Genomic DNA, 27,826 nt, shown 5'->3' with positions numbered 1-27,826 from the left:
GCTCCTGACACTTAAGAATCCTCATCATGGTGAACTGTACCCTTGAACTGAAAGCCAAAATAAATCCTTCCTCCTTTTAATTATATTCATCAGGGCATCTTATTACAACAATAGAAAAGAAAGAAGACAGACAGGTGTATGGACCTAAAGGAGGGCTTATTGGTATTATTTCCTTCCATGTAAAATGAAGCTTCTACCATAACATCTAAATGATCAACTTTAGAGTCTGGTCGACTTGTCTCATCTTTCCAGAGGGCAGAGAGCGATGAAAGGAATGAGCAAAATATCTGAATTCCAGAGAGATTTACCTAGAAAATAATGAAAGGGCCACTGTAGTGTTGAAGAGAAGTTGGAAGATCATTTTCAGTAATAACTTTAATGGCCAATAGTAGGGTATTACAAGGTAACTGTCAGGGAGTTATAAAGCTTCAACTAAAGGAATTTAAGAATTTCTTCCTGCATTTTAAGCCACAGAAAACATTGTTTCTGGTTAGGAAAAGCAGGAAGTCGTTTAATCTGATTATAGTTGGTATGGCCATGAAATGACAATATCAGTGTCACTAAACAGATACAAATTTAACAAATATAATATTTTTAAACTCCATTGGACTTTTCGTCGTGCTACAAATTATATAAACAGTCATACAAACTAAATACTATTTTTAGCCTGATGTGTGTGTGTGTGTGTGTGTGTGTGTGTGTGTGTGTGTGTGTGTGTTAGAGGAAAACATTAAACAAATAAGAATCTGAAAACTTCTTTAAATTTTTAGAAATAATTTACACACTAGTAAGTAGAGAACTCAAGTTATTTTAATATATGCTTTGATTGGATATATCACATGATGTCAGGTTTCAGAATGTTTGAGTGAAGGTTTGATAAAGATTCTAGGTTTGCCCAACATCAAAGTCTCTCAGGAGGAAAGATTTTAGCTTATTGTGGCTTTGTTTGGCAGTGTGTATCCTAACTACAACTTGAAAGAACTTTGTCTAATGTGAAATTCAGTGAGGAGTCCCATAAACTGTTAAATCACCCCTACTGATTCATGGCAACCTGACCCCATCATTCCTGCAAGGATCTCCTCTCTATAAAGAAGGGCAAATGCTGGGTATACTCAATGTACCACTAGAAAAGAGTCAGTATTGCAAAGCATCTTAGAGACTATATTGTGTCAAATTAGATCTCCGTAAGTCTGCGCTCATTCACCATTAGCCTTTAAAGCACGTAAGTTCGCGAATTGATTTTCCATACATGACAAGGCCAGAGCATTGCGCCACGACTGGAGAAAATGAACGTTTGCTCTGACCTTCCATCAATCAGCAGTTTCCTTCATCTTGTTGTACTTGACTCTGACCGGTAAGTCAGTAGGCTGCCAGGCAAATTCTTAGGTGTGATGATTTACTGAGTGATCCCACCACAGTCCCAGTGACAAATGTGATATCTTTTAATATCTTTGGTTGTCAAAAATCCAGTGACAGAGAACATAGATGACTTCTTGTAATTAACTGATGATAGGAGATCTGGAGGAGCTACAACACAATGCTAATCTTGGAAAGCCAAGCCCCAATTGTCAGTCTTGGAAAAATGAAAGTTATTCTCATGTCCACGAATACAGGACACCTCAATCTTGCTATATAGGGAGATGAGGCTCACCAATTCTCCCATGGAACTGCTGGTGCCAATAGCACTTCTGGCGAGTGAATATAGAAGAGCCAATTGCGTAAAGCCTTCTTAGCAGCCATATTCCCAATGTGAAGAAAAGCCAAGAGGCAGCTTGATAACAGGCGTGTGCAAGTGTTATTTATGTTTAGAGAATGGATCCTTTGCATTCCCAAGTTCAGCCTGGCATGTGAAGAGAAACCCAAGTCAGTCTTCCAGCAGCAATTTTGCCCCAGTTCTGAGGCAATAACTGGCACCACTATCTGGGTATATCTCTATCTGTTGGTATGACTGTCTGGACATACGTCCATCACCTTCGTGAGGAAGGTTTATATGTTTAGTACTCATCAGAAGTGGAGGAATGCTTAGCAAGCTGAACTGGTCACTGTCTGCATTAGTTTTTTATTGTACTAACTAGAGTTAAAACAAATGCTAGCCCAGACCTGTCAGTGCATTTTGAGATAAAGCCATTTTATGGGTACAGTATTCAGTGTTTGTGTTGTTGATGGCACTTTGTTTCATATTATACAGGGGAAGTGAGGATCTAGTTCTAAGTATGAATCTTTGTAAGTAAAAACTATGTTCTGAAATAAATGAACACTTCAGGGTAAACTAGGTAGTATTTTAGCTTATGGAGAAGCTGACTGAAGATGAGGATTTGAGAGCATTTGGAAAGTAAATGCTAACAAGGAAAAATAGTCAAGGGGAGGAGGTGATAGCAGGTCAATCACCTTACCTTTTTCTAGACCCTAATTTCATGAAGGAAAACTTTCAAAAATTTTGTTTCAGTAATTCCACACAAGAAGGAAAAGCTTGAGTCATTTTACATAAAATATTGTTAAATCGTTTGTCAAAGATTGGCCCCAAGGCCCTGTATTCCATCTTACTCCCAGAACAGTAGGAAAAGGAGGGACATTCTCATGTGATCTTGGGAAAACTCCCAGGAAATCTAAGAAAAAAACAACAATAAAAAAGGAGTAACAAATAGTCTCTCTGCCCTAAGTTCATTAACTGAGTCAAAACAGCCTGTCGAGACAATTTGATAGCTATAATGACTCAAATAAATCACATATATTATGTATAAAAGAAAGAAAGGAAAATAGCAAAACACATGAATGGACATTTCATTGAAAGAATGCACAGATGTCAAATAAACATAAAAACCATGTGTTTAGTATCATTAGTTACAGGGACATGCAAAGTAAAGCCATAGCAGTGGATTACTACACACCTGTAAAATGTCTAATAAATATTAGTGACAATAAATATGAATAATGGCAACTAATGCTAGTGAGGAAGCAGAAAAGGTCTTATTTGCTGCTAGTGGAAATATTAAATAATTCAATCATTCTGTAGAACATTTTGGCAGGCTTTTAAAAAAGTAAGCCCCCAATTACCATATGACCTAGCAGTTATTTTCATGGGTTTTCATCTGGAAAGTAAAAATGAAAAAATCTGCTCAAATAAAAAGATGTGCATGAATGTAAAAATGAAAAAATCTGCTCAAATAAAAAGATGTGCATGAATGTTTATACAAACTTAAATCCGAATTGGAAATGAATCTGGAGGCATTTGAACCTGCGAAGCTTGGGACCTCTAATGAACGCCTAAGCTGCATTGGGAGGGGTAGATTGGTAGTACCTGCCACAACCTCATTACAGCGCTAAAGGATTCTGTTTAGTGGAAAAGCTCCTGCATGTGACAGTATTGTAGAAACAGAACTCTACAAGGAGAGACACAACATTATAGGAAAGGAAGACGGCATTAAAATGGAAGAAGGCAGGGAAAGATGTAGGTTCCTGGTTATCCCATACCAGTGGTCAGCCCTGGAATCATATACATAAAAGCATCATTATATGAAGTGAGCAGATTGTATTTATATACTTAAGAATATACAAACAGCAATTGAAGGAAAAGAGTTCCGAGAGAGAACAAAATGGGTATATGAGTCGGAGGGAGAAAAGAGAAAGAGGAAGTTTATGCAATTGCATCCTAATTCCAAAGGTAAAAATATCACTGATTTTAAAATGACCACATGAGGATCCTGTGGTGATAAAAACGTACTGCCTTGACTCTCCTGGCAGCAGTAGTCTGCTTGTGGTGTTACGTAATTACTGTCATGCAAGATATGACCAATGAGAGAAAGCAAGCGAAGTGCGTGGTCATCTCTGTGCAGTGTGCTGTATGGCAGAACCAGAATCTAAAGTTATCCTAAAATAAAACACATATGGAGAACTATCTCAGTATACCTCATTAACAAAAGCACCTCACTGCTTCTTAGAAACATTTTGGTTTCATTCATGGCTGTGTGCAATGCATAATGTAAGAAAGCAAAATAGTCGGATGGACTGGCAGAGCCTGTATCTTATTAGGCAAGTTACGAAAGAAAATGGAAATAATTCTAGAAGGAGATTTAAAACCCTCTTTGAAAACTATCATCTCTGCTCCCTGACCCCACTCCTCCTCCTCCTTCCCCCTCCTCTTCTTCACTTTTTTTTTTTTTTTTGGCTAGTATTGTGTCCCTTTTATTATCATGCTCCATCTCCCCCAATTCTGGACAACTGTATTAATCTTGCTTGTAATTTTAAACTTCAGTTCAATTATTTTTTTATTAAGATGTTATATTTGCATCCCTAAAAAGTATTTTCATTAAACCCACCCCTTTTTCTCCCCTCCAATTCTTCCCCTATTTCCGGCCCTTCCCCCCGTATTCCTCCCATGTTATATGTTCTGTCTTTCTGTTTAAACTCATTGAGTCCACTTAGTGGGGCCTGAACGTGCATGAACTCAGGGACCATCTTCCTGAAGAGTACTGACTCTCCCTTCCCCAGTAACCATCTACTGCCAACAGTAGATTTGTAACTACATTTCTCAGTTACATGCGTGACTTCATGACCCCCATCCCCCAGTTCATGCTTGGTGTTGCACGGGTCTTGTGCATGAGGCCACTGTTGCTAAGAGTTCATTGTGAATTAGCCCTGTTATGTCCAACAAATAATGTTTCACTGCAGACATCCACTGCCACGGTTCTTCTGATCTCTCCATTACCTCTTCTGTAATGGTCCCTTACTTTGGAGAGAGGAGATGTAACATATATGTTCCATTTTTAGCAGAGTACTCCATAGCCTTTTATAATGTGCACATTGACACATTGTGCATTTCTGTACTAATTACCATTCCATCTACTGCAGAAGGAAATTTCTTTAATGAGAGCTAAGAGATGAATTATGGATATAAAGAAAAAACTTAGGAGGAAGGCAGCTAATACCATGTCCATTTAACAAAATAATAGTATCAATTTCTCCCTAGAGTCTATGCCCCTAGCCAACCACCAGTTAACAGTACCAGGCACAAGCTCTGTCTTATAGAGTGGGTTTTAATTCCTCTAAGAAAGTGTTGGTTATGCCTACAGCATTAATACTACTATTGTATCACTGGAAATATTTTTCCAGACCAATTGTTATTGTAGTTTGCAGGACTCACAGCTACATAAAATTGCTCAATAATTTATTTCCTTGGTAGTGTAGATAGAACCTTCTGACACCATCTATTCCTTGATCAGCTTGATTTCTTTATGTCTTATGATTCTAATGTGTGGTGTCTTTAGCAGAAGGGTCTTACCATCCAGTTCTGGAGGATATTCAAGAACAGTGGTACTAGCCTATTCCTTGGTGGGGACTGTGAAGAAGTAACTCATACCTGGTACTGGGCTTTTTGTCTGATCATCTATAGTCTTTGAAGAGGCATTCGTTGTGGCTCTACTATAGAATAACTCTACTTAATTTCCTTTTATATATGTATATGTAAATATTTTAGGAAACTCTTATAGCTATGTTTCCACATAGCATTTTAAAGGTTGTTTTTTTTTTAAAGATTTATTTATTTATGTTCACAGTGTACTGTCTGTATGTACGCCTGCATGCCAGAATAGGGCACCAGATCACATTATAGAGGGTTGTGAGCCACCATGTGGTTGCTGGGACTTGAACTCAGGACCTTTGGAAGAGCAGCCGGTCATCTGAGCCATCATTCCAGTCCTTTTAAAGATTTTAAATGTTAGCCATCCCTCCTCATACTCCCTCCTCTACCCTGCCTTCCTACCCCCTTCCCACTTCACCTTTCCTGTCCCATGATTCTTTTTTCTACCTCTATTACACCTATATTCGATTCCTTCCCTTAAAATTTCCTATCACTTCTTACTAATTCCCTGAATTCTATGGATATGAAACCTAAATGTCAATAAACTAATGGATGGATAATTAAAATATACATATACACAACAGAATAGCATTCAGCTACAAAGAAGATAAAATTTAGAGATAAATAAATGGAGCTAGTAATAATCATTAGAGGCAACTCAGATACAAAAAGAGAAATGCTGAATGTTCTTTCTCATATGTAGGTGTACGATTTGAAACTTGGATATGTGTTTAAACTAGAATACCCATAAAAATAACTACCCCTTAAGTAATGAAAACACCACGGTTGAATTGAGTAGACCTGTGTGGCTCCACATTATCACTCCAGCTTCCAGGTTGTGGTCCATGTCATTTATAAAGCTTTCCCCACTGTATGTCAAACCTAGCATTTTCTGAAAGACTTGGGAAAGCTTATATTCCCACTTTCATGGCTCTTGTTCTCTGTGAGTTCCACTGTACCATAAAATGAATAAACAGCAAGAGGTAAAGAGTAGATGTGCCCCCACAAAGCACTATTGAGACTCAGATACTTACTTAAGCTGCACTCTAGCCTATAATTTAGTCAACCAACTTTAAAGGAATTGAAACAAGAGAGACACCCCCCTTCCCCCCCCAAAATAGGCTAGCCTAGCCACCCTGGGGATTGTACCAGAAGTAGAGAGTGTCTACTCCAAACTACTGTTTGGATCCTACCCCAAAGGCTAGAAAATAGCTTTTGGAGATTAAACCCTCCAGCACTCTGGCCCCACGTGTTCTCACCCCTCACTGTTATTGGCTCCACTGGCTTTGAGATAGTAGACAGAGGCCAGATTCTTTATCCCATAAAACAAGACTAGGTATAAAGAGAAAATTCTATAATGCACTAACTAAATTGAGAGCTTGGTGAACTGCTATATTTAAAGTGTAGAACGACAGGTAACCAGGGCCATAGTGGTGCATTCTGATATTCTCAGCTTGGTAGAAGTAAGTAGATCATGAAGGCTGGTAAGACTGGGCTGCGATAGCAAGATTCTGCTTCAAAAAACGAAAGGCTTGAGATACAGTTCAGTGGACGCATGCTTTCCTAGCAAGGGCAAGAATCTAGACTTAGTCCTCGGTGCTAAGAAAATATGAAGAAGTAAACGTCAGGCACACGGTTTGTGTATTAGAATAGCCTCTACTAAAATGGTCATCATTTTGGACTGTGAGGGGGTTGCTCAGTTGGTAGAATGCTCAATTAGCATCATGAAGACAAGAGTTTGACCCTGATACTGTGTGAACCACGTATGGTGGCACACACCAGGAACTCCTGTAGGTAAAGGTACCCAGGTCACAAAATCATGGTCATCCACAGCTACATAACAAGTTAGGGGCAGGCCTGAGCTACATAAGACCCTGTCCAAAATCATCTTCTTTGTGAGTTTTTTCTTCCTTCCTTCCTTCCTTCCTTCCTTCCTTTCTTTCTTTCTTTCTTTTTTCCTCTTTCTGTGTTTAGATACATCCTCCAAAATTCATGGATGGATATTCTTTTTTATTTTATTATAATTTATTCATATTAATGCTGATTGTAATCTCCTCACTATTATCTTTCTGTTCACCCTGCCTCCTCCTTCTGTCCTGTTCCCTTCCCCTAGACCTCTGACTGGTTGGGTCCTCTTCCTCCACCATCTAACCACAGTCTGTCAGGTCTCATCTGGACAGCCTGCTTGCCCTTCTTCTGTGTTCCCACAGGGATCCTGCCAAGGGGCAGAGATCAAATCACAGGTACCAAAGTTCGTGTCAGAGACAGTCTCCTGCTCTCCCACCACCCTACCTGCCCAGCTTCCCCACATGGAGAATAAGCTGTCCATTGGTTATATTTGAACAGGGCATCTAGGTTCTCTGTCTGCTATGTCCTTGTTTGGTGCTTCAGTTTGTGCAGGCCCTTCTGGGTCCAGATCCAATAGCCTTGACTTTCTTCTGAGAATTGCTCACTGTATAGGGTGTTTTCTAGCTACTGAACAAATGACCTTGTACAGCAAGCACTCCAGGAGCTGGGTGGAATGGATGGGCCGCAGCCCAAGGAAGCTTGTCTGGCAGGATTTTACTCTATCACTTTCTTTGTAAGGCGGTGGCGCTAGCTTTGCAGACCTACTCTGTAGTTCCTTTGTGAGTTTTACATTCACAGAATGTGATTAGTTTGGAAAAAGTCGCTAATACACAAAATGCAAGAAAATCTCTAAATTCCCCCAAAGTCTATTCTGTGCCTGAGTTGCTAATACTGATCAGATTCCATCAAAACAGAATGTGAGTTTCTCAGTCAGAGAGGTGAGAAGAGTAAAAAGTCCTACGTTCCTGTATCCAGATCTGGAAGGCTAAGCCAACATCTTTAAGTAGTTCATGCCCAGACCTCCATGAAAACTGAGTTTTGTAGGAACCCGAGAAGGTGTCTTGGGATAATCCTGAGGACATTAGTTGTTAACAGACAACTCTGGGTTAGTTTATGTCCTAGGTACACTCTGGCATGGCAGACAGTTAAATATTATGGTCCTTCAGAGCTGCCTTCATGGTCAGTGGGAGACAAGGGCACAGACAAACAAATGAGTATCACATTTGCCTCCAACAAGATGTATGTCTTTTGACCTATAGAAGTTATTCTTCAAAAGGAGGAAATTAAACTGGAAAATTATTATTTGTATGTATACATGTATATGCACATGTATGTGTGTGTGTGTACATGTATGCACATGTGTATGGAGGCCAGAAGTCAACCTTGGGTTGGCTGCATCTTCCTCATTTGTGCTCCATTATATTTTTTGAGACAGGCTCTCCCAGTAGTCTGAAGCTCACCAAGCAGGCCAGGCTGGTTGGCCAGTGAGTACTTCCCCAGCACGGGGATCACATGTGCTGGCTTTTTTTTTTTTTCATAGATTCTCGGAGATAAAGCCTCATGTTTTCATGGTTGCACTTACTGGCTTTGTTTTACTGAGCCATTTTCCCAGACTCAGGAAAATTAATTTTAAACATTAAATTTCTGTCACTTGGAATGCTCTTGTTATAGACCAGACCATGCTAAGTGGCTTTCAAATTTTCCTTCATTCAGATCTCCTCCTTGCACTATGGTGACTACCAGTTTTCTAGGAGAAAAACACTAGGCATGCTTCAGTTACTCAAATGTCATCAAACTGCAGAGCTCAAATTCAATCCAGACTGTCTGTCTTCAAAATGTCTGATCTCAACCACTGAACTGTGAGGTCCCCCCACTGGGTTAGCAACAGAGACCTGTTAGGATGGAATAAAGAAATCCATTCTTCAATGCCTGTGCCCCCCAAAATCTCCCTGCAATGGCTTTCCTGCTTCTCTCCAATGACAGTGAGAAGGGAAACTGCATGTGTTGATACTGGGGTCGCTGCAGCTGAGACCGTGGGTGTACTGGGCCATGCTTCGGCCTCCTGACTTTAGAATATAGGAAGCCACGCTGAGAGCTCTCAGCTTTCTGCCAAACACGAGTTTACTTTTGATTCTCCACGTGGCTCCTGTGGTTCTGTAGCTGAGGTTAAGGGCATGTCTATCACCATCCTCGAACTTCTGAGTCCAAAATTAGCTATGTCTTTCCAACTTCAACGTCTCACTTTGTAATCAGCTTCTTCAGAGCAAAAGTGGCTTCCTGTGGTTTTTAATCACTCTGGTGAACCTGTGAATTTCTCCTGCTTAATGCCCTGTCTGATTTCTTGTGTTTTGCCTCAGCTTCGGCATCCAGCATGATGGGAAAGAAAATGACTGTGAACCAGTGGGCAGGCACCCGTACATTATGTCCCAACAAATTCAGTATGACCCCACCCCACTGACGTGGTCAAAATGCAGCAAGGAGTACATCACTCGCTTCTTGGAGTAAGTGCATGTGCCCTTCGTGACAGTGTCACTTGGTCTCTAAGCAGAGTTTCAGTGAGTTTTCCAGATAGGAGTTAATCCCTGGGGAAGACTTGGTTTCATTTTCCAGCCCACAGTATCACGGTGGCATCAAAGGAGTGGATGCCCCTTCTGCTTTCTGACTGTGCCCCGCACCCAGAGGCAAGTGAGCAGCCTGCTTCTCCTTTGTTTATACTGCCTCAATGTAGCCTTTTATAACTAATTGTAGAGACTCATGTGTCAGAAATGTTCAGTCGAACCTGTTAGGAATAACATCACGACCCTCTGTTTCCCCACTGTCTTGTGTTTTGTTTTGTTTTTGTCACCTTGATGCAAACTAGAGTCTTGTGAGAAGAAAAACCTCAATTGGGAAAATGCCTCCATCAGATTGCCTTTAGGGGAGTCTGTCACGCATCTTCTCGATTACTGATAGATGTCTTCAGGTGTGTAAGGAAGCAAACTGAACAAGCCAGAAGACACAGACCAGTAACAAGCACTCCTCTCCTCCCTTCTTCTTCTTCTGTTCCTCCCTCCAAGCTTCTGCCTCGGCTTTCCTTACTCATGATGGACTGTTATCTGGATGTTAAGAAGCAACAAGAGCTTTCCTTCCCAAGTTGCTTTATTGCTTTATTCCAGTAATAAACACATAACTAGGATGCCTACTATTGTATTTCTAGATAACAACTAGACATTTTATGTTGCATAGTATTTGCATTTCCTCTTATTAACTTTCTTCTCCAAGGCCCATAGGGTTCTCATGCTTATAAGAATAAGCCTGACTAGAAGAACAAAGAATAAATTATTATGATGAAAATGTCTACCGGATGATGGAGAGCATCATAAGTAACTGCTGTGGTTTTTTGTTGACTTGTTGCAGCCGAGGCAGGGGATTCTGTCTTGATGATATCCCCAGAAAGAAAGGCTTGAAGTCCAACGTCATTGCCCCTGGAGTGATTTATGATGTTCATCACCAGTGCCAGCTCCAGTATGGCCCAAATGCTACATTCTGCCAGGAAGTGGAAGTAAGTGCTGGATTTCTTTGTGCCTCTGGTGGGGCTGTTCAAGGCTTAGGGTCTGCAGAATGCTGGAGGAAGCACCAAAGAATGCTTGGAAACTGGAGGTCCAGGCCCAGATATGAAAGCTTTAATTTTAAATATATTCCTATTTATGCAAATCTTTGACCCAACTTTCTTGGAGTTCTGTGGATCCACAAATCCTATGCAACTTGGAGGCAGTTCCATGTAGTCAACCTAATCTTTAAAACTACCCCTTTTCTAAATTTCCCATTTAGTCAAATAGTATCATTACATCCCAGGGTAGGACTAAGATTCATCCATCTCTTCTTTAATTTCAGTACCTAATTGATACACCAAGTCTTGGCATTGTGCTCTTCAGTAATTAGAATCTCCATCCTGCCTTCTTCCTGACCACTGCTGACTTGACTCTGCTCATCCTCTCAATATTCTAACTACCACCCAGTCTATCTACTATTCAGATTGCTATTACTGTTATTTTAAAAGCAGAAATCTAATGGTCCTTCTATTCTGTTCTTAGAGTCACTGCTATCTACTGGATATAATCCCAACTCCTTGTGTCATGTTCTTTTTTAATAATTTGGACCCAACCTACTCTACATTTTGCAGTATTTTATATATGATAGATAGATAGATAGATAGATAGATAGATAGATAGGCAGACAGACAGCTAACAGAAATTTCTCTCCCATTCTGTATGTTTCTTCTTTACTTTGCTCATAGTTTCTTTTGCTGTGAAGAAACTTTCTAATTTGATGTTTAAAATCCTATTTGTCAATTCCTGGCACATGTTATCTATTTATGTTCAAATTTACCAGGTCCTTTTCAGATATACCTTCATGCAGGATTTGAAAGTACAACAGAGTGCAGCCTCTTATTTCTTTTCCAGAACGTTTGCCAGACACTGTGGTGCTCAGTGAAAGGCTTCTGTCGCTCTAAGCTGGATGCTGCTGCGGATGGGACACGCTGTGGTGAGAAGAAGGTGATGTGTTGTTGGCCTGAGGAAGAGAGGTGGGAGGGCAGTTGGCCTGGAGTGCCTGGAAGGAGGTGGGAAGAAGGCCCTGGAAGGTGTGAGGAGCACCCAAAGGCACTCACACAGTCAGACCAGACACAGGAAATGATCCCACCCCCGCTGCTCATGTCCAACCTTTGCTGGGACCAACTGGTCCATGAAAGCGGCTGAGCCCAGTTCTGCGCTTTATCTGTAGAGCATCGAGCCCATCTTCCCCTGGTGAACTACTATGGAGTTTCTGGTCTCTTTCTGAGCTTTCTAACAACTTTCATTTTTGACATTTCTCCCTCCATATTAGAAAGCATAGGCAAGTGGCCCCCAAAACGCTAGATAGAGTCTTTTTATAGTCCTCCCTTTCACTGTCTGACATGGGTAAATATCTTAAAGTTCTTCCCACTTCCCTATGCAGAAAAGCCACAGTTCATAGACGTTTGCTCTCCAGACTGCCCCAGGGCATGGCGACTCACGTTCCATAGTTCTAAGTGTTTGTAGCATGCTGACCCACTAAGTGGGTTGTGTTATTCTACTCTGTGGCTTAGGAGTTCAGTGGGAATCTACATATAGCTTCAGTTTGGCACCATCTGTCCCTGAGTTAATAGAACCTGATAAAACTGATTCTCAAAACCCAAATTATTTGAAGAACCTAAGCATCTTCTGTGTGGCCCCTGTTACGTTACTGTAGAAAGTCTTCTGGTTTGGAATGAATTGTGTTAGGCCTTAGAGAGTCTTTGGACCAGCTTGCTATGGACTTTTCCTGACACATGCCCTCCCTGTCATGTCTCTTTGCAGTGGTGCATGGCTGGAAAGTGTATCACAGTGGGGAAGAAACCAGAGAGCATCCCCGGAGGCTGGGGACGCTGGTCACCCTGGTCACACTGCTCTAGAACCTGTGGGGCAGGAGCTCAGAGTGCAGAAAGGCTCTGCAACAACCCCGAGTAAGCCTGACACGAGTATTTGCTTTCCTTTCTTCTGTAACTGCGGGCACGCTGTTCTCGAATGGTATGACACCATTTTTTAAGGTTTCTGAGGGAAATTTGATTCATTCCCAAAGACAGAAAGACCCAGAAGATTCACATGGAGTGAAAAAAAAATAAAAAGCACTTCTCTTTCAATGCGTTTTAACTTGGCACTGGAGCCTTACTAACAGATAAGTACGCTCATTCCATTATTTACATGAAACAAAGCCGACTTCTTTTAAATGTAGAAGCAAATTTCTTTTAAATATTCTATTTATGTGAAACTCTCAAGGAACTTATGCAATTAACTCCTTCCTGATAACTGCACCCTGTCACTAAGAAGCAGATTAATAAAACTCAGTTGCTATGATTATAGCAAGATTCCAATCACAATGAATGTGCACTTACATAAAAGTATTCACCCTTTATGTAACTAGTAAAATGATGACAAAGCATGTTTTTGAAGTTAGTTATCATTAATATTCTAGCAACATATTTTTATGAATCTTAGGATTCCATAATGACATATAAAGGATTTCATAATTCATTTTTTTACTTTTAATCCAATTGTCTATTTTTTCATATAATAAAATTATAATGTTACATATGTGTGTAAATTAAGCTTAAATTGACATGTTTTTAAATATATTGCATCTTGATTTCCTTACTTCTGCATATATAAGTTTCTAAGTATTCATCTTTTGAGGATGCACTTAATGCTTCCTAGTAGTAGAAACTGGACTAATCTCTTTTTCCTAGATATGCCTTTGTATTGAAAAATAAAGACACATTTTTAAAAAGCAAGTGATGAAAGTGATTACAAGGCCTCTCAACATCTAAGTTTCAAATCTTACATTAATAAGCATATTAGTTTATACAAATTATCTATACATGTGTTATATGTGCATACAATTTTTTATACATAAAATGTGTTTTCTCTGAGATTTGTGGTATTACAGCTTAATATATTATCTATTATCTTATAAATTACAAATAAACACTACTTATGAGGTCGCCACATACACATGTAAGGATTTGTTTGAGGAATAATGATGTAATTGTTTTAAATTTTTGTCCCTTGATGAAACTCTATTATTTAAAAAAGTCAAGCAGGACTGTCTCATACGGCACTCTATCTATAAAGAAAATACTTGTCAGCCTGGTCAGAAGTGTGCTTTTGAGATCAGGAAATATAGGCAATTTGCCCTGAGACGTGTGGTGTGTGTCCAGCCACTGTTCCCTGAACTCAGTAAGATTTTCAATAGCCTGTGGTCCCTACAGAGATGCAATGGTCTAGCTGAGGAGCTGAAGAATGATTCCCTAGCTGAGCATTAGAGGACAGGGCACCCTAGTGTGCATCTCCATGGCTACTACTTCTCAGCCTCCCTGAGTGAGTGATGACACCTGACTCCATAACCCATTTTCTTGATTTTATTGAGACCACCATCAATGGGAAGTAGTTGTATAAAGATCTCTGTGAATCCAGGCACAAAGTCAGATCAGTACATGAGCCAGCTATAACCACTTATGCTGATGACTGTAGCTTTCTTCAATCATTATCAATATGCAATTGTGTAAAAGGTATGTATCCCTCCCTGGGCATATTTCCTGACCTTATCTTTGACATTGGTCAAGTGAGACCGACTACAAGGATAGTGAAATATTGGCACATCTTGGGTCATAAGAGACTCTTGGTAATATTTGTTGGAGGAAATGAGGTGGACAGGTGCCAAATCACAGAGCCTCTGTTATTGAACGAAGAACAACATGACCTTAGAAGTTAAGGACAATTCTTAGTACCTGCTGTAATGAAGAGCCTGCTATGTGTGCCTCTGTGACTTCTCAAGTTGCGTTAAGAAAGACGAGGAAGGGAGGAGAGTAAGTCTCATGAACATCGAAGAGAACAAGAACACACCGAGACTGGTGGGATTGTCTCTCAGGGCTGCACATCAGCTGAGACAGCACATGGAAAAGAACTCAGGCTGCAGGCTGTAATACATGGTCCAAAACTTGGCTTTGCCATTATCAGCTGGGAAATGCAGTTCTTGCTTCCCGCATATGAGTGCATCGGTCCTGCTCATGTATCCTACCTCTATCTTTTCCTCTGAGACTGTTCTCTAGGTCTATCTACCCTTTCTAAGAATTCTTTCTGGCCAGCCTCACTCCCACTGAGCGCTCTTATCCTAATCCTTATTCTGCTCAGGCATACATACTTAGTTGTTACCTTAAAACTTCTCACTTCCATGTAGGTTTAGTAAGGGCTGAAGAGAAGCCTACGCTAGGCTCACAACCCAAATTTGTTTGTCTATTTTAACAAAATTGTGACATTTCGAGGCAGTACAGGACTTCTATTGACTTTGCACTAATTCTTTCTTCCTCACAGCATGCTATTAGGAAAATTGTGTACTTCAATATTGGTCGGTTTGTATTCACAATACCTGAAAGAGTCTGTCCTGTCTTCAATTTTTATAATGCACTAACTACTGTTCTACTAAATATTTATATGCATTATCTCATTGAACCTTTAAATTGTTATAAAATAAAGATTAGTATGCCCACAATAATAAAAACTAGAAAAAAAAACTGGGACTAAGAAAAATAAGATAACTTGTTTATATTCATCTAACTACTAGAAAGTCAAGTTGATATAAGCTCCAGTCTTTGGCCCCATGATGTGAGACTACAGTGATAGTCATAGTATTTCTCTAGGGATACAGCAAGGTGTGGTAAGAAGGCATGATAAGTCACACAGGAGCCTTCATAGGACCTATCAGCTGCCCTCTGTTTCTCTGAGAGCTGATCCATGCTATGCTTATGGTATTATAGGGCTCTATAGAGGAATTAGAACTTGGACTGGGTCATGAAAGGACTATCTTCAGAAGAAGGCCAGTAAGCACAGTTAGCACATGGAGTGTCTTTTAGAAGGAGAAAGAGACCACCTGTGCTTGGCATCCAGAGAGGATTTATGATGGAGGTAGCGTTTATTTGGTCCTCAAAGAGTAGGTAGACATGTGACGATTTAAGAGGCAGGAAGCCCATGCAGGGGCACAGGAAACACTAGGAAATGAGTATTTAAAGGAGAATATGCAGAGATTGATAAGTCAGGAAAGACAGGACCATGAAAGCCTGGAGTGCTATTCTCAAGAAATGAGACATGATTTTTAACCACTGGGTGACACTAAAAAGCTTTAAACAAGAAACTAATATACTTAAGATAATCTAACAGTATACATTGTGCACCACAAGGGGTTGCATTTTTTAATGGACAAAGGGAACACAGGAATGAAGTGATCGGCTGGACTGATTTAATACCTGTGTAATTGAGGAAGAGAAAACACATATAAAAATACAACTGGATAGGCTGAGCATGGTGGTGAATGTCTTTATTTTAATACTCAGGAGGCAAAGGCAAAGAGACTTCTTATAAGATTGAGGCCAACCTGGTTGACCTAGCAAGTTCTAGGCCTACCAAGAGTACGTAATTACATCCTGTCTCAAAAATACCTGGTAGCCAGGTCCAAGATTGGCCAAGTAGGAATAATTCTGAATTCTGACCATTTTCATTGCTAAGAAGGGATCAGAGAAGAAATTGATATTGAAAGGAAAATGCTTCTATTTTTCTCATATATTTTTCCCTTGGGATTTTGCAGTTGGAAATATATAATACAAATCATTTAAAATAGGCAACTATATAATTAAAGCACATATATTTAATATATATTAATTATTATTAATAATATAATAATAAATATATAATTTATATATATATTAAAAATAGGAAGCTTAGGGCTGAAAAGCTGGTGAGAAACATATACACTCCCAAAGAGGATGAAAATGGAAATACTTATCTGTGTCTCTAGGTCAGAAAAAGGCAGGATTTGATAAGAAAGAGCCATGGCCAGGATGGCAAGGGATTTTTTAAAAGGAATTGTTGGCCTCTCAGGAGACTTAAAGAACAGTTTGTCTGTTTCATCTGCAGACCAAAGTTTGGAGGGAAATACTGTACTGGAGAAAGAAAACGCTTTCGTTTATGCAACGTCCACCCCTGCCGCACAGACACTCCAACTTTCCGGCAAATGCAGTGCAGTGAATTTGACACGGTCCCCTACAAAAACGAATTTTATCACTGGTTCCCTGTGTTCAATCCAGGTAAGGGACCTTAAATGTCAATCTCAGACCTGGAGTTTCTCAGAAGCCCTGTAAAGGTCAGCAGAGAGAACTGTACCTTCAGGGCTTCTCAATTGTAGAAGATGGTAACGCTGACTGGCTCAAGCAGACCACTAAGTGTTGAAGGCTGGATGTGTCCAGCCTTCCCTGTGGGAGATGGAAGTGGCGCTCTTCAAATGTGGTGGATGGCTTGCAGTAGGTGGGACGTGTAGGTATTCAGAACAGGTTGGGTGAGCTTAACTCCCAAGGAGCCTTCCATGGAAGCAGCTGTTGAGTTTATTTCTGCGGAGGAAAGAAAAGGAAGGCGTTTTTAAAAGTGAGGAGAACAGTTCAAAAGAGACAAGATCGTAAAAATGCCTCCATCTGAAATCAATGCTGGGCCCGAGATCAACAATTTATGTGTACAGCATAGCACAACAAAGTTAAAAATGTAAAATCAAAGACCTGAAAGATGCGTGTCGGGGGATGGAGGCATAAGTGCACTGGAGAACACTTAGCTTTGGCCACACTGTCAGATAAAGTCCCACAGTCCCTCCTAAAATGCAGTCAGCGATCCTTTGTCATCTCTGGGCTGTTATTTGAACAAGGAACAGAACAAGAAAGAGTTCCCTAACTTAAGGGTATTTGAGGCTGGGGAGTAAAACGAATAGCTAATCTGACTTTTGCATGATTGATAGCTTCTCAGAATTCCAATATGCTGAGACTCAAGAGTCACAGATGCAAGAAACTCAGGGCTGGCTGCTAGAAGAATTATAGTCAAAGCTGTGGGTATCTATGTGGAGAGAAAATCGCTGCAGAGAGTTGCTGACTTTGAGTCTCCAAAGCATCTTGGTAGCTATCATTTTCCCTTGCTCCCAGTTCTTGCCGGATGGGAGTGCAACTGAGGCATTTGATTATATAGCCAATGTCAAAGGTACATTTAGCCAGTGCCATCCATGTGTACGTTCCACATATCTTGTATGGAAGTGAAATTATTTGGGGGGGCATGATTTTATGGGCCAAATGAGCAGCTCTTAGGACTAACATATCAAAACTGGTGTAATAGGTCTTCAGTTTGTATCCCATGCACTCCTTCACTGTAGAACTGGACTTGTATATATCGAATGCTGGTGGCTCAAGTAACTTGACTTGGAATAAAAAGGGTTGATTCGTCTTGGCTTTTCATAAATAAATGACAGTCGTTAGAATAGACAAAGCTTTCATATGCTTCAGAGTGATAGGTTTGCATTTATCACTGGAATTGAATATGCTGATGGCTGAACTAACTCTTTATCTGGGGTCAAAGCATCAATCCTCTAGCCTAGTGGTTTCTCCCAGCTCTTGTGACCTACTGACTCGTCTGCTGCCTCCCCCAGCCCACATAAAATGCATCAAAACTTTTCCTCCTCTTAAATATTTTATTCTTCATTTCAAGTTTGATATTTCTACTTCTAGTGATTACTTAAGATTATTACTCCCAAATGCTGAGCCATCCTGTTTTAGCAGGATCGAAAATGGAACCTTTGATTCAATAATTAACATTCAGAGCTACTTGAGCTTTTTTGGGAGAGCAGATGAATCACAGTGTGAGGGTGAGATCATCTAGAAAAACAAAGTTTATTTAGTTATTTTTCTTGTATCTAACGATCACTCTTAGGGTCAGTGACAAAATGTATTGGGCAATGTCATTTCTGCAGAATTGAAAGTGCAAACTTTGGCTCAGTAAATTGACTCAGCCAGCCAAGCTTGCTGCTAAGGCTAATCAGACAGCATGAGGGCAGGAGTTCACCTATAAACTGGTTTCAGTGCTTTCGCTTAGCCAAATTATAAATGCTCCTGAAAGCTAGAGGGGAAACATCACATGACCCAACCAAATGGATGCAGCGGGGCAGGTGAATAAATGCAAGACAATGACAGCATCCAATGCTGGAGGTTTTCGAACCTGTGAGGTTGACATTTCGGTCAGTGAATCTGTTGCATATGATGATCCGTGACAAAGAGGACCATCTGTTGTCCCCTTTGCCTCCTTACTTGGAACCCCATGTCACAAGATAATGATAGCTACAGACTCCCTCAAAGCACCACAGAGAAGAGAGTCTAGAAAAGACGGTGTTGTGGTGCACAGAACATTGGACTCAGCATTACAAATTGTTTAAGGGGCCCTAAGCCTTCCGTTGAGGTTACCTTCTTCAACCAGGGATCTCTCTAGTCTAAAGTACATACAAACTCTGAAAGGATAAAAGCAGTTGGTCTAGTGAAAGTGCAAAGGAGACTAAAGTGGGGAGGTTAAAATGGGAAAACAGCAGGGGTAACGAGGGTGTGAAGACAATGGGAAGGGAAAATCTACTAAGGCATATTTTGTTTGAAAAATGCCATAATGTTGTCTAATACATTATATCCTAATTTTAAAGGTAAATAAAACCAGTAGTTGGTCTCTATGGTACCTACTATTTATTATTTTTGCTACAAGTATGAATATTTTTGATGTTTCACAAACTACATTCTTATACTCAACAGACTCTTGTGTTTCATATGCACAGCACACTTCATGTATTTTGCATGATGTAACAGTAAAATATATATCAATCCTATTGGGAAAGCAGAATAACAGGAAGTTTTGAAATAAGGACCTCTCATCATGGAGATGTGCTACGAATTTCATGAAATAAAGGAAACTGTTCAAGCTCTATGGTTTCAGAGCTGGGACATTATTTTGGAAAGGAATATATGTGTTTTACAGACTGTAAATGTTCCCAATTGAATGAAGGAAGCATACACTCCTGTTACATCATCACACGGAAACTACTCCCAAGAAGTAACTATTGCCAATAGCACATTTTTGTTTGCACTAGAATAGATTTTCCTTGTCAATTCTGCAACTTTCTCGATTCATAAACTGTAGATCATGTAATGAAAGTTTACATATTCCTCTCAGTTAAGTGCAAAGTCTCCCATTATAGAAATGCAACTTAATTAATCTGTGCATTTGTCTCTGGATAAGGATCGCATCACGGTAGGAATGCTCTTGACATCTCTCACCAAGGATAATATTTGTTTTTGTGGCTGCCTCAGTTAATAATGTCTCGTGATTAAAATGCCACCCTGTGTTAATCCATACGGAAGATTTTCACTAACAATATTGGTCATGCCACGGCATTTAATTGGCAAGGATGAGTTAGAAGTTTTCTGCAGTAATAATGTTCACTAGTCATCCTTCTCCAGGAGAGGCCAATGCTTTAACGCTTACAACCACTCTACCCTTCCAACAGCGCACCCTGTGCAAATCAACCCCTGAAAACTTTGAGCTGGGAATAAAATTTGGGTCACAATGGTTTAAACTCTGGTGCAGTGTGAAGGAGAATCCCAAGCCTCAACTTCTTCCTGCATATTGTTGAGTTTGTATTCCTTCCCACCCTCCACTGACTACCTGTAGTCGATCAACAGACAAATAACCTGCTTTTGAGGACACTGCCAAGCCACAGCCTTAGAACTGTAAACAGGAGGACTCTATAGTTAAGTCAGGACCAGAACATCATCCAAGGAAGGTCCGTAGTTACAATAAGAGAAAGTATGGCGGCCCTGAGGTTGGAGCAAGATCTGTACTCTTTGTGCTAATTGGGCAAGCCACCAGTTATTTAGAAACCATGAAAACAAAGTTAGAACTCAAGGCAGTCTTGGCTAATAGTGAATGCTCTAAAGAGAGATTTGGGGGTTTTGTTGGTTTTGTTTGGAATGAGAACAAAGCAGCGGTTACAAATCTCTTGGCAATTTGAAGAAATTGGAGTGAAAAGCATAGAATGTCAAGACTACTTTTAATGAACTTCAGGAATCCATAAGCCAATGATGAGGATATGGAAATAATGATAAGAATTTGTTCAACACTTATTGTATGCATATAGCATAGAGCAGAGAGCTTAAGATGAAACCGAGGCCTGGGAAGATTAAGTCATTTTCTCATGGTAATATTAGATTTTTATGAACTAAAACTGTTTTTTCTGTTCTCTGTAGAAGAAGTTATTAGTTCAGGATCTAGTACTTTATATATGTGTATGTGTGTGTGTGTGTGTGTGTGTGTGTGTGTGTGTGTGTGTGTATAGCTTATATATGTACTTTATATATATATACTTTATAGATATATGTGTATGTATATATATATGTATACATATATATAATGAGATGATTTATATTAAATTAAAACTGAGTCCAATTGGTGCATTACTGAGTAACAGTGCAAAAAGTAGACCTGTTAAAAATGACAACAAAGATTTGTGTGAAATTAAAAGACATTTCAATGACACATTGAAGGATGTGGAACTTTGGGCCCTAAACTCAATCAATCTGGTGGATTAGCTTTACCACCCAGAGACCACTAGATTTATGCCTCTTACACCAACATTTTCTAAGCTGTGCTATAGATAATAAAGTACTAATTGCATAAGATAGCTGATTATAAATGTAGATAACCTGCATAATGCAAAATGAAAATTGGAAATAATGTTTAATAAAGTATTACCTACTAACTTCAGCAACCCAAATTTCTTTTAATTTACTGTGTAAAAAAGACTAGCAAAAGTCTCTTTGTGTAGTTTTTTTTTTCAGGAAGTATGTTACACATCACAAACCCAAAGGCCTACAGCAAGCATTAGGACATCACCACTCAGGAATACGTGTATTACTTAACATTGGATGGAGGGCTAGTCACAAGAAAACACAGTTATAAGACTGTAAGATTAAATACTGCCTTAAATCTTGCAACCTACCTCTCACCCTGGCTCTTCCCAGCAGCTCAGAAGTAGACAAGCATCCTGTTTTATTTGAAATAGGGTCTTACCACATAGCCTTAGCTGTCCTAGAACTCACTATGTAGACTAGCCTGACCTCTAACTCAGAGATCCACCTGCTTCTGCTTCCTGGGTATTGGGGTTAAAGGCATTTACCAGCACATCCTAGCAGTACATACTTTTTTAAAAGAAAATCTCTGTACTTATTCAAGAATGCTGTCCTTTTCTGCATGTCCAAACACAAAATCCTGACCTGGTTTCTCGTGCCTGGGAAAGCATAATGACTCCCAGGTGGCTGCCCCTGCAAGCTTCTACTCTAGCTCGGTCAGAGGCAATGCCACTCTCACTGCCATGAAGGGAAAGTGACAGTAATCCCAGTTTATGCATTACCCACCATCTTCTGATCCTGTCTACTGGCCCAGTGCAGAACAATCCTGTTGACATATGCTGACTTGGCGCATCTTCTCTGGCAGCTATGAAGTCAGTTGGCATGATTTAGTTTACCTAGCCCCTTCCTTTAAGTTTTACGCAGACATACCTGACATCTGTCTCCAGTTTGCCCAACGTACTTAGTATTTAGTGTTCAAAGCCTTTGCCTCTCGGTGTGCTTGCTTGAGTTTTGCACGCTTAAACCAACACTTTTGGTGCCAAGTACCTTAGTTTTGCAGCTGATGTTCATCCTTTCAAGGTAACGCTGGTCTCAGCATCTAAAGACCAACAGCTCTGCCCATAACACACAGATCTAGGAGAGCTTCTCAAAGCGATTTCTGGGGAAGACATTCTCAAGTTCTCACCAGAAGTAAAGTGTGGGTGTGGAGTATAACCAAGCATGTGGGAGGCATGCAACTCCATTTTCAGCCCTGCAATAAAATATAACACTCAAGATAGAAATACTAATTTACACACTAACCATTAAACATTTTTGAGGCAGCCATGCTTTAAGTCGTTTTTTTTTTTTTCTGAGTATCATGTATGCAGACATAGGTGGATGTATTTCGTTATACATTCAGCCTTCATTGCCAAGGCAGTGAAAAACTGAATCTCAGAATGACTTCCAAGTCAGACCCAAGGTAAAAAGATGGGCTCCTGTGGTAATCAGACAGGGTTTCAATGTGGCAAAAAATCTCATGCTCTTTACTTGTATGTAGTTATTGATTTGTATCTAAGCACTTCTTGGAGTTGGGGAGAAGTATGACTAGTCACTAGGGGGCGTGTTAAGACTGTGGTGATGATGTTGACATCATGAAGAGGGACCATTTTCAACCCTAGAAATCAGCTTTCCTTGCCACAGAGAGCAAGCGTCATGCTTGCTTGGAGCCTGTATTACCTATTATCATTACTGATTTCCTCGATTAACACTAAATGCCCTAAGCTTTGATATTTGTAGGTGTACAGTTCAATGTAGGTTTGAAAGTTCTCATTTACAACAAATGGCATATAGTATTTTCAACCAGTCTCACAAGTGTAATTAATTATAAAAGTTGTTATTGTCAAAAAGAGGAATAAGATGCCCATGTTTTAGCATGTGTCTCAGAAAGGCGAAAGGATGGGTTCTTAAGTGGTGCGTGGTCAAGAGTGTACGGGAATCCCAGGCAGTGGTCTGAGCTACAGAGTTAACTCACAGGAACTTATCTTTTTCTCTCAGCACATCCTTGTGAGCTGTACTGCAGACCCATAGACGAACAGTTTTCTGAGAAAATGCTGGATGCCGTCATTGATGGCACCCCGTGCTTTGAAGGTGGCAGCAGCAGAAATGTCTGTATTAATGGCATATGTAAGGTATTGGGTATGTTTCCTTCATCTGCAACTCTACAAAACGTTGTAACTTTATACTTTCATGGCAATTACTTGTATCTGATATTTTCTTATTAGTAAACGGTCAGATGCTCATGAAGATAAGGCCTCTCAGCACGTTTTAAAGTCACAGTTTGATCCGAATAATTCTTTCCAGCTGATATTTTATTTCTTGATTTGCTAATGGTCACAATGACATTTTACATACTGAGTAGAGTCAACCTAAAAAAGCCCAACTGAAGGAGGCATTATAGAGAAAGGCTAGGGGTCCTTCTAAAGGAAATAAGCCATTCTTCCTGGTACTGGGCCTTTTATTTGTTAGCCTTGGGTAATGAGTAGCATTGTTTCCTCATTCTAGGATAATTCCCTTTTCCCGTCTTTACCCTGAGAGTGTCACATATATTTTTGATGGCATCTCCATTAGTAGTTTATTTATTACTTATTCAAAATGTCGTTGTTAGTTATTGTTCCCTAAATTTCCCACTTTACGTCCACACCTGTTTAACCCTTTGCTGGTCACCAGTCCCCTTCCCTCTTCACACTGCTGCATTCTATCTTCCATTTATCCTTTTTTGAAATCAATCCTCCCCCCCACGGCTTCTTACTAATTCTCTGACTTCTACAGGGATTCCAAGTGGAATACACATATCTGAAGATTCAAAACTAACACCTATAAGTGAGAAAAACCATGCAATGTTTGCCTTTCTGAGTCTGTGCTGTTCATTACTATTATTTCTAGCTCCATCCACTTACTAGACATTTTCATAATTTTATTTTCCTTAATGCTCAATAATACTCTATTGTATAAATGTACCACACCTCAGAGAGTTCTCAGAAGATGAAATACAAAAGGCTGAGAAACCTTTTTTAAAATGTCAACATCTTTAACTATCAGAGAAATACAAATAAAAATTACCTTGATATTTTACCTTATTCCCATCAAAAGGTCTAAGATTATTTTTTAAAAAGTGAACAAACAACAAATAAAAGTACAACACAATGATGATAAATTCTGGATGGATGGCATGAGTGTGATAAAGGGGGATACTTACGCGTTTTGGTGGAGATGCATCCCTATGGAAGTCAATGCAGAAGGAAATCGATCCACCACGTGATTCAGTCGAACAGCATGCAGGCATATATCCAAAGGACTCTCCATCATAATGAAGATAATTGTTCGTTCATGTTCATTGCTTCTCTGTTTACAATAGCCAGAAAACAGGAACAGCCTAAGTGTCCAACAGTTAATGGATGGATAATGAAAATAAGAATATTATATTGTACGCATGTAAAGCTTTTCAAAGGATAAACAAAAATGGTATATCTTTTCATTGGGATTTTAATGGATCTACTTAACAGGGGCTACAAAATATATCCTGTAAGATCATAGTCCCTAAACAGTTAACTGAAGTGCTGACATACATAATAAGCTAAATATACTTTGTTTTTCAACAATTTAGAATAATATTTTCAACTGATCAGAATGAAAAGCTCTTGCATAAGTGTTTTGTGTCCCAGGAAGGTGTGTTTTCCTCCTTGAGTTATATTTATATTCACCTACATGAAGACCAAAACACAGGAGGCAGGAGTAATTTCCAGGTTCCAGTGAGCTGGTAACAAGCCATGATCAGACTTTCATTTTTAAATCAGCCAATAAGAATTTTCTGTTAAACCAACTAGTTTCCAGGGCAGCAATGAAGAGCCCAAAACATCTATTTTGGATTAGGTCAGTTTATATAATTCAGGACCAAACAACTCCAACTTTCTCTGGAGAAAATATTCTGGCTCACATAGATGTCCAGGCTACATTTTAGAAGCATTCGGGCAACTTTTGAAAATTACTGATTTCTGGGCTTTATCTCAAAGCTGTTAATTCAGAATCGCACGATAGACATAGTGATATAGTAAAAAGCTCCCAACTTGCTTAGCCTATGCAGCCAGCACTGGGATGATACTAAAAGTAATGCTAAAATGGACTTTTAGACCCGAGCAGCTTTGTATGTATAGAGATGCCACTTTGGTTTCCATATGAAAATCAGGAGTCTTGATCGTCTCTACTGAAATCAGTTAACTTAACATAACAGAATAAGCCAATTACTCTCTGTTGGCTCTCTTTTTCTAGATATCACCAAAGGCCTTTTTAGGAGCTAAATCTGAATATTTTCCATAGAGCCATACTAAGTTTTTATGCTCAAAAAATTATGTCAAATAAAATATGCATAGTAGCCTCAATACAACTTATCCTCCCAAGATCTAGGTTTTAGGGATGTTTTTTATCATTGGTAGTCTCCTTACTTTACGGTTATAGTCTCTGAATTCGCTAAAGACTAAAAGTTTCAGTTATGAAAGTAAGCCCTTGGTTCTTGTATAGCAGAAAACAACAAATCACCGTTTCAAAACTAGCTTAGCCACCAAGAAACCTGGGTTCAAATCCAGCTGTGGGCATGCAGATCAGGACAGCCACTTAGGAGCACACAGTTACAGTGTGGCTAGAGACTGGCAAAGAGCTGGAAAGACTGTTCTGGAACTGTCACTGTCCTCACGTCACGTGACCTGAGGACACCTGTCCCACGGAAGGGTCCCTTAGAGGTGTCCCCGGAGAGTGTCTTGGGTGATCATATAAATTATCCTTGGGAGAGAGGGCTGGATGTAGTGAGAGGTGCAGAAGGGAGAGGTAGCACCATCAGCCTAGAACAGCCACGGTGTGGTGGGTGGGGCTCATGGATGGGTAGGGCAATAAGGGTCTGGCGCTGTTTTTACAGCAGTGATGAGCTATCAAAGAGCTACGGTGACTACTTCCTGTAGGCCTCATGAGGTAAGACAAAAGCAATGTATTGTCTTAGGACTCTAGAAGACGGAAATCTGAAGTCAAGTGTGGCCATGGCCGTGTTCCCTCTGAAGGCTTCAGTGAAGACTCTTTGACGTCTATAACTTCTGATGGTTACTGACAGTCCATGTCAGCTCTAACTTAGAGCCACCTCACTCCCCTTTCTGTCTCCATCTGCAAAACTCTTCCTCAAGGAACCAGTCACTAGGTTTAGTGCCACTATAATCCCATATGGCGTCTTTCTCTTTTGATTATATCTGCAATGATATTCTCTCCTCTGTAAGATAACATCCACATGCACCCAAGATAAATATTTCAACATGTGTGATGGAGACATCACTGAATCTTCAGCAAGAATCAACTCTGGAAAATTAGAGCAAGGAGAGCTTTATGGTATTGTCCCTTTTGCTAAGTGGCACTATCATTTCCCTGCTCTGTTTTTACCAAGGATAGCTCTGGCCTCCCTTCGTAGTAACCTTCATACTAACGTTTCATTGTCTGGGAACGAAACTGTGCTGGCATCAGCATCCTTCTAGTCTCCACGCTTTCCAAGGTCGTGATGCCAGTTGGTTTTTCAGTTCTCAATTATCTGAGAATTTGCAAGGCAAAATAATGTTAGGAAGAAAAAGAAAATGGGTCAGTTGCAAGTAGTTGTTAGTGTATAGAAGGCTAAATATCTGGTCAATTAGGGACCTATTCTCCTTGGTTAATAATCAGAATAATATATTTGCTTTGGAGTTCCTCAGGATTTGAGAGAATGGGAAATTCACAGTACTGATTGTTTTACACGAACACGGCCCACTGGAGTGAGTATCCATTCTCCAGTGATGGCATCAGAGAGAGGTCATGTGCTTTTGCTAGTGACAGTAAAGCCACCTCTGATTTCACTGATGGCAAAAATGACATGCAGTGGTGGACCCTGTTGCCAAAGCACATGCTGTCAGATTCAAATATTTTTCTTTCTCTTCAGAGACCCCTCCCCTTTTTACTTTATATGCAGCGGGGAAGAACAGCTTCCTGTTGGGAACTACATGCAGGTTTTAGCTCACAGAAGAAGCAAATTGGAGGAGTGTTATTATTTGCCTTCTTTCGCTTGACAAACATTATGACTACACAACTTCAGGGGGAAAGGTTTATTTCAGCTTAGAGGTCACAGTTAATCATCAAAGAATGCAAAGGCAGAAACACAGGGCAGGAGCTGGCTTGCTCCTTGAAGCTCATGCTTAGCCAACAGTCTTCTACACCTCAGTACCACAAGAAATAACTCTTCTTCATTGGCTTGGGCTCTCCTATTATCAAGCGGGCAAATGCCCCACAGACATGCCCGCAGGCCAATCTGATGGGGACAGCCCTCCTACTGAGACACCCTCAGATGACTCTGAGTCAAGAGCCAGGAAGGAAACTCTACTGAGAAATGTGAATGGATTGGGCAGATACATCCCACTGCAGGATAAAAGTAGAGAAGGAAGACTGTGAAGGTGCCTATCTGCACAGACTTGCTGCTCCATCAACTGCCGTTCCAAAATGGTTTTTGTAGTTGAGTATTTCAAACT

The 27,826-nt window shown here is 40.0% G+C and overlaps 1 protein-coding gene across 1 annotated transcript in view; it reads left to right on the top strand.

The window, feature by feature from the left end:
- ADAMTS12 (ADAM metallopeptidase with thrombospondin type 1 motif 12) overlaps window positions 1-27,826 on the top strand; it is a 259,452-nt gene that overhangs the window by 156,112 nt on the left and 75,514 nt on the right. Inside the window, exons 8-13 of the mRNA XM_084784120.1 lie at window positions 9,562-9,705; window positions 10,601-10,745; window positions 11,647-11,739; window positions 12,559-12,704; window positions 16,705-16,874; window positions 23,298-23,431. Of these exons, the coding sequence (XP_084640246.1) occupies window positions 9,562-9,705; window positions 10,601-10,745; window positions 11,647-11,739; window positions 12,559-12,704; window positions 16,705-16,874; window positions 23,298-23,431 (832 nt within the window). The remainder of the gene's footprint in view (window positions 1-9,561; window positions 9,706-10,600; window positions 10,746-11,646; window positions 11,740-12,558; window positions 12,705-16,704; window positions 16,875-23,297; window positions 23,432-27,826) is intronic.

This window comes from Acomys minous (assembly GCF_964271855.1).
Source record: "Acomys minous genome assembly, chromosome: 5".
Lineage (NCBI taxonomy): Eukaryota > Metazoa > Chordata > Mammalia > Rodentia > Muridae > Acomys > Acomys minous.
Note: the sequence above shows the minus strand (reverse complement) of the source record. Positions and strands in the feature narration are given on the sequence as shown.